The following is a 12,519-nucleotide window of genomic DNA, read 5'->3' as shown; positions in this document are numbered from 1 at the left end:
TCATCCCCAGAATTGCTTTCCCTGCTCCAGATCACAAGTTGAAGAAACACATGTCTTTGTATAGTGTAGATTTCTAGTTTTCTTGACTTGTGGCTCACTCAGCAAGTTTGTCCTAACACTCCTGAAGGTTTACTGCCTGCCTCTACCCTAAAAATACTAACTCCCAGCAGCACAGCTAAGAAATTGCCCAGCCAGCAAACAGAAGTTTTAACAAAGGGGCCCATACTAAAGTAAGTGTTAATAAATCATTAACTGATGGTGCCTTCAGCTCTAGGGTGTAAAGGTTGACAGACCAGCAGCCCCAGGAGGAAGGCAGCCTGGGGAAGGCTCCCCTCCCAGCCCTCTCTTCCTCCTGCTGCACAACAGGGTACTGCAGTCTACACACTGCTAGAGACCAGATCGACTTGCTCATGATTAAAAATAACCATTTTCCATAGCGAGCAAAAGAGGAGTGACTTCTGCCATCATCTTGCAGAACTTTGCCTTCTGCATATTTCATCTGAACACCCATGTTGACAACCACAGCTTATCCAAGCACAAGCTAGGAATAACATATGTGGTCCAGTATGGGCTTTCAGCCAAAGCGAGGTGGAATGGTAACCAACTGTTTGGGGCTAGGAGGAATGGCTGCCAACCTGTGTTTCAGGCAGTACCATGACAAATGTGTAGACGCTTAATAAATTGCTGGAAACCAGCCTTCTTTTCAAGCCAGACTCTAGCTATTAGTATCCTCAATTTTTATTAACAAAATTACTCATTCCTTCTGCCTCACTGCTTAAAGCATTCAGTGCTCAATAGCCCAGATTATGCCTTCCTAGGCATCTTCCTGGGCTTCTATTTTTCCCACTTCAAAACAGTAGAAACATTACTTAACTGGGTACACATTTAATACATTTTAACATTTTTACTATACTCCTTAGCAGTAGGAATTTATACTGAATGTATTACAGCAATGAGCCGTGAAAGTATTCCTGATTTCTCTGAGGTGTTTGTAAGGAAATGGACTGGTATGGCCTAGAGCACCTTAAACCCCCAACACTGGCTTCTAAAATGCTCAGCAAAGACTTGAAATGATGAAATTGTAATTGGGAGCAGCAGAGGAAGATGCTTAAAATAACACGGGAAGCAGTTATCTGAAAATGTGGTTTTTCTTTCATATGAGTCTCAAGATGAAGATAACTCCTGATGCCAGTAATAAAAATATTGCCTTTTTACAGTAGCTCGACAGACAGCAAAAATCAGAATGGCAGTGGCTGTTCTTGCTGTAGCTACAGCTGCAAAATATTTTGCCCCTACTTTTCTTGCTCATCATATTCTGAAATGTTCTCCAGATGAGCAGAAGTTTCCAGTGCTTGCTTTTGCACCTTCAGGAGAGCAAGCTTTTGTTTTGCTTGTTTTAGGTGTGAGAAAAGTCTCGCTGGTTAGTTTTCATTTATATTGGCAGAAATAAGGTGAAACTCACAGCTTTGCTAACAAAGAGTTCTTGCCACAATCAAACAAAAAAGCGTAGCAAAATATGGTTTATTTAGACTTAAACTTGTCATGGGTGTAATTCCTACCAGCAACTAATGCCTTTGCTTAGCATTGGTGGGAAAGTTAAATCAGAAAATTAAAAAGCAGTTAAAGCCTTGAAGCTTACTTGCTGCTAGTTAGCACTGCTCTGGCTTTGTTGGTTTTGTTTCAGCAGGCCTTAATTAATCTAGTTCCCAGGTATCTGTACACATTTTCTCTGCCTATCTCAGTAAAAGCTGGATGAGGACAGAACCTGTAGGAATGACAAGCTAACACCACGCCTTTTCTCATCAAAAGAAACCCGGTCTTCACATGCAGGAGAAAAATCATACGCAGGAGAAGCCAACAGATAGACATACTTCCCATTATTTTTAGAGGTATCTTCAAGAAAACTGTATTCTAGGATTTCTGTTTGGAGGCCAAAATTTATTTATTAAAAATATCAACGCAGCAAGAAAAAATGCTTTTCTGTAGACTAGTTTTATATCTCCCCAATGTGTTCTAACCAAAAAGCAAATTCTGGGGATGCAACAGATCCTTTTATATCAAGATGAGAACTTTATAATCTAGTGGGGCTATGCACTAGTGGGGCACAAGCCATCTGTTATCTTCCTACTTTATTAAAATAGGAAAACATGATAAAACCCAAACTGCTCACTAAGCAGCAGAGCTAACGAAGCCTTATTACTTCTGAATTTGTTCCCCATTTCATACTGCAGTAGCCGTTTCCTTTGCATGTGTCCCCGTGCTCCGTGGAGCATCCTTTGTCCCCCATGAGTTCCCCACAGCACCTGAAGATTCTTCTAAGGTCACCTACTGATAGTCTTTGCCGGTCTGCATGGACCAGGGACAGCCCCACACCCTGGCTTGCACAGAGGCACATGCCTGCTGACTGCCCAGAGCCTACACTGGCTCTTCTGCCCTGTGCCTCCTTAGGGGCATTAATAGGGTCTCTACTCTTACCCAGCCTGGATTTATACGGGTCAGAAATATTTGAGAGCTTTGCCTTGGACTGAAAGCAGCAACTAAAAGCAGCTCAGCAAGGTAAGACACTCGCTGCCTGCAGTGCCACCCACATGGCTTTTTTGTGCTCAGCTTTAATCTGACTAGTTTGGGAATACCTGCTGTACTGCAGTCGTAACTCTGATTACAGCAAATGTAGCCTTATAGAAGGCAGCCAAAAAAGCCAAAAATGAAGTGAGAAAAGAAACTCCTTTGCACATCACCATATCAATTCCAAAAGCAGCATTCACAACAGCAGGATGCGTGTGAAGCAGGCTGGAGTCCCTAGAGTTGAATTAAATATCACTGCAAAGAAATACCTTCTTCTTTCATACACATCTTGGTTTAAATGTGTAGCTTGACACGAATGTTCCTGTACTACAGTAGTCATATATATAAAGCACATTGCAGGTACTGTACAACCTCCAGGAACTTGTCCTTCTATATTTCCTGACTCTTGGGGGTTGCACATGCAGAAACACAACATTGAAGAATCCAAGTCCAATTATCAGAGCTGTCAGTCACAGTTTCCTTTCAGTAACTTTCTTTTTACTACTTTTTCTTCTTTTACATGTGATAATAAAGATTGCAATAACAATGCATGGCACATCATTTGATGGTATTATTGATAAATAACCCAACTATGCTTATTTTTGAGTCTGCAGTAGCAGTTAATAAAGAGATGTGGGGACACACTACATTAGCATTAGAAATACCTTCTAAATACACAAAGGCAGTACTGTGCTTACTGAAAAACCACTGAAGGTTGCAAAATAAAACCCCTCCTCTAAGGTAAATAATGGATGGAGTAAGTAACAGCCAGATGCAAGCAAGAAAAATACATTCAGCTGAGTTTTGAGAAGAACTGGGGTGGGGGAAGGAAGAAGGCAGGAGAAACCTTCTGAGTCAGGAAGGTACATTTAACTTACAGGAGCTTTCTGAAAGGTAAAAAGTTCCTGAAGCAGCAAGGAAATGCAGAAGGGGACAGATTTCACAAAGGCAGGCTGAAGGAAGGCTCTGGAGAACATATCAGACAACACCAGGGTTAGTAACGGAGGTAAATTTTTTTCCCCAATGGGCTGTCAAAGTCGCTGTTCTCAAATGTGCTAGACAAGTGCCATCCTGATGGATGTCAAAGGCTGCAGAAGTCTAAATGAGCAGGGAGTTGCTCAACAAACAAACAAACAACAGGAACCTTAATTTTGTAGTCAGAAATAATTATGGGAAATGTTAGTCTTTTAAACATACTGCTGCATTGCCATCCCACATGACCTTAACCATAACTCAGAAGTTCACACCTATTACCTGAAGCTTTTTGGTCTGGAAACTCAGCTATAATTATTACACAAAAGCTCTTTCTCTAGGTCTCTTGCAGTTCTCAGATCCAACTGGCTGAAAGCCACCATGAGACCAAAGTTTCTTAGAGCATTTTTATATGTCCTTGTTTTATTAACCTTTCCTGACAAAAATGAACTAAAATTCTGAATGGAAACAGAGTTTGTGTCCCTCCGTACTTAAAAGCAAACAAAAGAGACCAGGCTGTTCCTTAAATTTCCATGTAAAATGGTTTATGTCATTGCTCCATCTCAGCTGATTTACCTACTCCTACTACAAGTGTTTTCCTAAAAGCAATAAACCCTTCCAATGCAAATATTTCCTTCCAGAGCTGTGACATAGCCCTGATATATATTTCCTGTTCAAAATAAACAAGTACTGAAAACAGCTTTTTACATCACTACAGCTTTTTACATCACTGCAAATATAAACCAAGAACTAGCAATTACTTCTCAGATAATAGTTTTTCTCCAGAAAATATAATCTTCTGGAACAGATATATTCAGTAGATAGTACTGGACAAATAGTTTTGATAAATGACCAGCTAAGTCTTACAGGCCAAAACTCTATTAAATGTCACAATAAGCATAGCACAAGGATGTGATATGGTCAAGCTGTGACTGAATATCATATCCATGGACAGTCTATGGATCACGGGCTTCAAAGTTTTTTCTATATAAGCTTTGTAGGTTTTTTCCTGCATTTTTTTAAAATCACATTGCTCAGAAGAATAGGGAGATTTGTAATACGCTTATCAACAGAGAGCCCTGGAGGGGGGGGTGGTTAAATTAATTTTTTCCCCAAAATAATTATTTCTGTAATTATTCAGCAGCTGTGGTAATTTTATCCAGTTCCTATTAATGAATTATTGTGGCAATATATTATAGGCTTAAAAAACAAACCAACTGCTACCACTTTCCAACAAGTTTCTCAGGCCTCTTGACAGGTCTAAATGTTTCTGGAATAAACTTAAATTTTTCCAATGATAGGACTGTGAGAACCAAGAGTGTTTTGCACCACAAGGGTGCTGCAGGATTGCAGCTTTATAACCAAGCAGGACCCTGAAATCTGACATCAGCTTTCAAAACCACACTCATCAGCACCTTTGATCTTGTTATTGGGAATATGACTAGAAGCATAACACACCCTCAAACCAACAAGAATGGATCAGATTTACTTACTTATATTGAAACAGAGCAAACCACCAGATATGACTACTTCCACAGCACTAGCAGTGTCAGGCACACCGTGGCTCAGTCAGCAGCAGCTCCCTAACTCTGCTTTGAGGCTAGCAGTTTTGAGACTGAGTCTATGAAGAGCAAAACACAGCTCTGAGGTTTCTTTGCTATCGATGAGGTTTTAGCCATAGAGCTATAGATGTAATATATAGGCATCACCTGGTGCAAATGACAATCAGAAGCTCAGAAAGTTGCCTATCATCATCTTGGGAGCCACTGGTACAGCATTACACTTTTCTCTTTCTACTTGACTGTGATGACACAAGCATAAGACTGAATTCATCTGACCAATTTTAGACTTCTGAGTGCTTTTGAGTGTGATTTATCCCAGGAGAGAGATCAGACAAACTATATCCAACACCTATTTTACTTCTTCAACTCCATTACGAGTCAAGGGTGCTTAGCTGAGACACAGACACCTGCATTGTCGATGGTTTCAGTTAGGGATCCAGCAGGTATCTCAAGTCATCTAATTTCTCTCTAGCTGCATGTCTCAAAAAAAAAGTGCCACAGGGAAAATGATATTAATAAATCCCAAAGCAAGGCAATCCATTTGTGAAGTACCATGGGATTGATGTGAACAGACTGGAAACCACAACTTCAGGGCTCATAACTTACAAGATAACCAGACACTTCAGATGTTTCTGTTCCCTTGAAGGAGAAGCCACGTCTGTGATTACACCAAAAAATGCTTTAAATGCCCAGCTGTTTTACACTCCTCATTAAAATTCACCCAGCTACCACATATTCCAAAGCACAGGAACAGACACACATTTACTAAGATATATTTACACTGATCTGACCCAAATCAGTGCTACTCGTTCAGGATCAAATTCCATCCCAATGTGAGCAGCCAAAGCGAGTTAAATTTTCAACACAAAGAGCTGCCAGACTCCTATTTTGAGAATTCAAGTATCATTTAAGAATCATGCCGCTTTTATGCAGCAAGCACAAGTCTACTCCTTGAGATTTATTCTCCCATTTCACGGGGAAGAGCTGTATGGCCTACTGCACTCTGCCTCCTAAGAAGGACATTTCACAGATACGCTGCAAACATGGTTGGATGACCACTTTCTCAAGCTGTGTGGACCAACTCTCAACAGCTACTTGTCAAGCAGGACCAGATAGTTGAAGGCATTCAAGCATTGCAAGGCCTAAACGAGTAAGGAGCTAATATCACATTACTCAGAGAGCCATCTCTTCTTCACAGCACTGTCCCCAAAAGAAACAAAGCCAAAGTTCCTAAATGACTTTGGACATGGAGTGCTGCACAGGGAGTCCCAGCCTAGCACTGGACATTTTAGCCACTGAAATAACTTGTTGAAGGTTCCACGCCAAACTAGAGCTCCTGCCTTTTCTGCATTCCCCTGGGGGAATTGCTACAGCCTGGAGGGTGTACAGGAGGGACAGATAAGACATACCACTGAGAGACTTAGCTATGTCTTACTCTGCTGTGTAGGTATAGCCTCAGGATCACAAAGGTAGGACTCCAACTCCTCCTTTAAACAGAAGGGATAGTTACAGCCTTTGAAAAACAGTCGTCTTTGCCTGAAACCCTACAGCAAGATTGCTTGCCATCTGCCTAATTAAATTGACCATTTGTCCCTATTAGAGGCAGCTGTGCTACTTAAAACAATTAAGGTGGCACAGGAGGGAAGTGACATTTTTGGTTTGGGAAGAGACTGTTTGCAGCACTGATAGCATTGAAACATTCATGATTATGAAGAAGTGACATTCTTAAGTACATAACAAAAGAAGGCATTCACCAAACATGAGCCCTTTCAGAAGTTCAAATTAAAGAAATGTGTTTCCTTAAAGATATCCTTCATTCCTGTTGAGGAGATTTGCACCAAATAAAAGAATTGTGTCTCTGACAATGCAAAGCATTCATAGTCACTGGCCACAGTTTTACAGCATATGCATTTGCCTTTTGATATAGGACATCTGTGAGCTCGCAACAGTAATAAATCTGAGTGTTAGCAGAGATAATTTTCCAAGTTTTAGGTCAAATGCTATCAAATTTAACTAATCAGTTCATTAAGATAAAACAAAGCCCTTTTCTCATTAGCTTTCCGATTAGTTGCAGGGTTCCAGGACCTGGGACATAGTAAATAGGTTCCTTTTTTCCTGTAGCATAGTGTGAATGCTTAATGCCCACTGGTTACCCTTATAAATCATATGCAGGGAAATCACCGCTTGAGCCCTTGCTAGAAGAGGGGAATGTGATGATTTCAGCATGTTTCAAAGAGACATTCCTAAAATAGCTAACTGTTCTGTAATTTTATCACAGTATAAGGCCTGAGCTTAGTGGTTAGGTTCCCTGATCTCCGACTATACTGGTTTTGATCTTGTGAGACTTCAAGCTATGCAGTGACAGGCTGTTGAGCTGGGTACTTTGAGAGTAGTGGTATTTGCGTTTCAGAGGTGGCAGCCTTCCCTATGAGCAAACATGAAAAATGGGCTGCAGCCTTGCAGAGCTTTGCCACAGAAAACTCTGTCCTCTTGTTGGGCACAGAGTGCAGCATCCACAGGCACAGCCCTCTGCAGGTATAAGACATGAGAACGAAAGGGTTTGGGGAGAGGTAAAAGAGTCACTGTTATAGAAAGAGGGACTTGAGTATGCTCCAGAACGGTTGGAAGAGCTCCAACAAATAAAATTCGGTGAAGCTGTATGTCACATCTCAGGTCTTGTGCTGGCATAGCTGTAAGGAAGATACAAAAAAAACTTACCTTCCTTTAATAAGTTTCACAAAATGTGTTCTTATTTTAGAGTCTACATATCGTCACCAAGCTACCATTGATGATGAAGTGGTTTCCATGGAGATACTAGATACAGCTGGTCAGGTGCGTGGGTACATGTACTATTATCCAATACCTTGGCTTAGATAGACAGCAGGGAAGGGGAGTGTGGTTGTGACAGCAGTGCGGTGGGGGGCAGGTGTGCTCCACTTCTGGGACAGAAGCTTGCTTCTGAGCAGAGCCCCCCCTCCACCACCATCACCTTACTGCTGGACCCAGCACGCTGGATCCAGACCCTTCTGCAGGGGACCCTCCTTAGAGTTTTTGAACACTGGAAGAACAAACAAGTCAGGGTTTACTCTGGGATTAAAATGATTTTGTTCTCATTCCTTGATTCAGGGCCAACCCAACATGTTGTTATTATTACGCACAAAGTCACAGGTTTTTTCTACAGTCAAGTGATGAGGCTTTACAACCTCAGTCAACGATCCCCACCGAAGTGAAGAACAGTGTTGTCATAGTCAGGTCTCCCTTCCTTTCAAAACATGTCAGGTGCTCATGCTGCGCAGTCCTATGCAGTTCGTGTGCTGGGTACGATTCAGCAAAGACCCTCTTCCAATTGTCTGCTACCAGCCTGTCCACAGGCAGCCCATGGCACCTCGGTAGAGTAGATCTCCTATGCTACATGATAAAAGAAGTGATGTGCGTAAAGTATAAAGTAGAGCAGATGTACATGGCTTTGTAGGCTTTAGAGGACCAACATCTGTCTGAAGGCCTGGTGTCTTCTTCATAAATCAAATTCCTAAGGCTGGTGTCTGTCTTTTCAAAACAGGAGGATGCTATTCAGAAAGAAGGACACGTGCGATGGGGTGAAGGCTTCGTGCTGGTTTATGACATCACGGACAGAGGCAGCTTTGAGGAAGTGCTGCCACTTAAGAACTTGTTGGATGAAGTTAAAAAACCCAAAAACGTCACCCTGATCCTGGTGGGGAACAAAGCAGACTTGGATCACTCCAGGCAGGTCAGCACAGAGGAAGGTGAAAAGCTGGCCACTGAACTAGCATGTGCTTTTTATGAGTGCTCTGCTTGCACAGGAGAGGGCAACATTATGGAGGCCTTCTATGAGCTCTGTCGTGAGGTACGGCGTCGAAAGATGGTCCAGGGCAAGACACGGAGACGAAGCTCCACCACCCACGTCAAGCAGGCAATTAATAAGATGCTTACCAAAATCAGCAGCTAAAAAGAGCTGTACTAAGCTAGAGAAGCATTTTAGAGCATATTAGCTTGGAGTAGGGATGAGGCAGGCAGAGCACATTTAATTAAAAATGGTCAAAGCTTTGCAATTAAAATAAATAGAAAAGACAAACCACACCGCTTTTTTGAGTAACCTGGGGTCAGACTTTTTTCCTGTTTCAAAATGTATTTAGCCACACTGCTTCTGGCTAATGTGGGGGAAAAAAAAAAAAAAAAAAAGAAAAAAAAAAGAAAAAAGCAAACTCCAAAGGACCAGATGATTGTGGGGATTGGCACTGACAGAGCATCTTCTGCTTCTACAAGGCTGGCTCCAATCCCCTGCAAGTCAGTAGTGCCTAAACATCATTTCTGGCCAGCCAGCTGCTCAGTAGCCATTGGAGATTAAGAGTCAGCCCTCAGTCCATCAACAACCATCACAACCAGTGTTCTCAAGGACTGAATACACGTAGAGGCTGCTGTGTTGTACCAGAAAGTTCATCTGACATCTTTCACCAGCTCTAAATTGGTGCATTGTGTGCTTTTACTCCAAACTGTCCTTCCTTGTTGTTATTTTTGTCAAATCTATGAATGCTGATGTTCTTAGCAAGGTACGCAAAAAATATAGGAAAGGTCTATTTCATGGAGTGTTTACCCAGCAAGACACATTTCAACAGACCTGAAGTTCAGCTGCTTTTCCAGATCCTCTGAAACTGCAGAATTCATCAAGAAATAATCAGCTAGTCCAGTGGCATTTCAGCATTTCCCCCTGAAAGTGCAGTACTGTGCTTGGGGAAATGGCGTGTATGTGTTGGGAAATCAAACTAAAAAAATAACCATATTACTATTGATTTAGTTATGGGTAGCTTTTAGCTTTTGTTTGCATTTTTGTTTTGGTCTCCTCTTACTCTACCTTACACCGAAGAAGAACTGAATCCATGGGAAGGCAAGTATTTAAAGTCTAAGACCAAATGTAAATCAGATCTGAATGGCCTCCACCATATCAAAAGGCCATAATTTCCAGTTGTTTAAACTTCCAGATGTTGCTTGAAGCACTCTGTGGTTTAAACCAGCACAGGTTTTTTTGTGACTCTTATCTGGCACATTGAAGTGAAAGTGCATTTTATCAGATTTTTATGCCTGCGATAAAAAGTGTCCAGTTTTTTCTCTTCCTTCCTCCTCCCTCATGCATCTCATTTAAGCCAGCTGTCAAGTTTTGCCTCCAGTCTACTTGTATGCTAAGAGATGCAAGAACCAAGACTGGAAGATTTTCATTCAGATTGTGCTGGTGTCCCACCAGTTGTGTTGCATCCCTTTGGACAGCATGGTGTGCAGCTCAGACTGGCATCATGTAGAACCACAGCCAAAGGTTGGAATGACTAATGGGAATATTAGCAGTATTCTCCTTTGAGGAACAGCCCACTTGTAGCAACTAGTTACAACTTCATTCTCCACTGCTTTGTACTTCATATGGTTATTTGCCTCTCTGAGGAAGTAACACCAAAAGGCTATCAAACACAAATTACCACAGATGTAGGAGAGTGAGGATATCTGGTTGGGTAGCACTTCATAGAGTTATAGGTAGCCATATAAGTGGTGAAACAAGCTGGAGAATCAAGCCCTGTCAACAGAGAAAAGTCCCAAGTCAGGACTTTTTTCAAAAGGATTGGCTAAAAGATACTTTTCCACAGTACATTTTTTTTAAACATTCTCGTCTAGCCAACCAGCATCAAAGATCATCACATTCAGATGTGTATTTTATTTGTGCTGTTGTTTGTTTTCTCTGTTTCCACTATTCTAGATAGTGAAAACTTATTTCACTCTTCTGGAATCAATGTCTATATTTTGGTCCTCATATTCAGGTATGTTGCCATACATCAGCTAGACGCACTGCAATGGAAACCTCACCATGTGCATGTGGGCAGGGGGTTCCTGCAACAGGTGATATCACTATCTCTGTGACACACCTGTTCCCAAACTATTCATTATATCACTAACTTTTGTAAAAAAAAAAAAAAAAAAAAAATTAGTAACGCAGAATCAATGAGTGTAAAAGAAAGAGCTAGTGCCTGTGCCTGCACCAGTAGTCACTAGCTGAAAGTCTGAACCTGCAACCATGTATGTTACGTTAGGAGCCAGAGTGAGCATTTGCAAGTTGAGGACTAAGTCATTCTGTTATCTTTCAAATCAGTGCTGTTGCACGAATCTGAAGTAAACAAAATCCTTACCTGCAATCCCATGGCAACATAGCTGAGAGGAAAGTCTTTATATTGGTATGCTAAGCAATTGATTTATCCCTCTCTAAGACAACTTCAACAGTTCTTTTCTCAGAAAACCTTTCTTGGAGTTCAGACCTGAGATGCATTTAAAATGCAAAAAGGTAATATATGAATGATAAGAGAAAATAATCATATTCATATTAGGATACTTGAAAGGAAGGAGAGGCTAAGCTGTGGCCCTCATACTTTCCAAAAGAATTCCAGAAAATTATATCTTCTTTTATAATGTCTGCATGGAGAAATTACAAAATCCTGGTGAAAGAAAATGTTCCACTGTGCAAACATGACTTGTTATATAAAGAACCTCTAATAAAAATAGTACCATTCCTTTGCAAAGACTGAATTTGGAAACTGCCAAACATGATAAACACCCGGTCAAAAAGGAGGCTGCTATTTTGTGACCTTTCCTCCCACACAAACACAAATTTTACTTAATTGCTCATTAATTTTTTTTTCCTCGGTGTAATGAGCTGCTCGTCAAGCCAGTTATAGTATATTATAATCTGTTGATACATATTACATAGTATTAAATGCAATCTGATTTACTGTTGCTCACAATGTTGCAACATATTATTGGCTATGCTATAAATGTGCCATATTTCTACAATGTGCAAATTGAGCCAAAAAGTGCCCAAGCATGGAAAAGGCCAAATGCAACATGGACCCACATTCGGCAGCCTTTCCGCAGCAGACATCAACAGTTTAAATTCTGTTTCTACTGCTGCTATTTAAATGTACGTGTATGACACTAACATTAAATTTCTCTCCTCTGCCCATTGTCATTTCTGCAGAGAGAGGATGGGAAGGACAATAAACAAAAAAGGGGAGGAAAGGTGAAATGGATACTTGTTACCTACAACAAGTTGATTGTCATTTATGAAGTTTTTAAATATTTATCTTCAATTGATGAAGAGTTAGTCATGCCCATGCTGCAAGACCTGGATCAGGAACAAAGACTTCCCTAGAACTTTGAGAATCTTCATATCTGGGGGTTCGGTGCAACCACGGATGGAAGTGAGGATCAGCCACTGGGTTTGCACCTGGATCCAGACAAGTTGTCCCCAAACCTGGGGATAGTTGCATCTGGCAGTTTGCTACAAGGCTAGTTGATTTTTATATATATAATGATCTGTATGCATTTTTACATTCAAAATATGAAAGCTTGTGCTTGTAGATAATATATA

At 41.0% G+C, this 12,519-nt stretch overlaps 1 protein-coding gene across 2 annotated transcripts in view; it reads left to right on the top strand.

Annotated features, from left to right (window-relative positions):
* Positions 1–12,281, top strand: part of RERG (RAS like estrogen regulated growth inhibitor) — a 110,265-nt gene extending 97,984 nt beyond the window's left edge. For both annotated transcript variants that reach the window (XM_075051298.1, XM_075051301.1), the window contains exons 4-5: positions 7,858–7,931; positions 8,659–12,281. In XM_075051298.1, the coding sequence (XP_074907399.1) occupies positions 7,858–7,931; positions 8,659–9,066 (482 nt within the window). In that variant the 3' untranslated portion in view covers positions 9,067–12,281. The remainder of the gene's footprint in view (positions 1–7,857; positions 7,932–8,658) is intronic.
* Positions 12,282–12,519: the final 238 nt, after the last annotated feature.

This window comes from Buteo buteo, chromosome 19, assembly GCF_964188355.1.
Source record: "Buteo buteo chromosome 19, bButBut1.hap1.1, whole genome shotgun sequence".
In the NCBI taxonomy this organism is placed as follows: Eukaryota; Metazoa; Chordata; class Aves; order Accipitriformes; family Accipitridae; genus Buteo; species Buteo buteo.
This window is presented reverse-complemented; position numbering and strand designations above follow the sequence as displayed.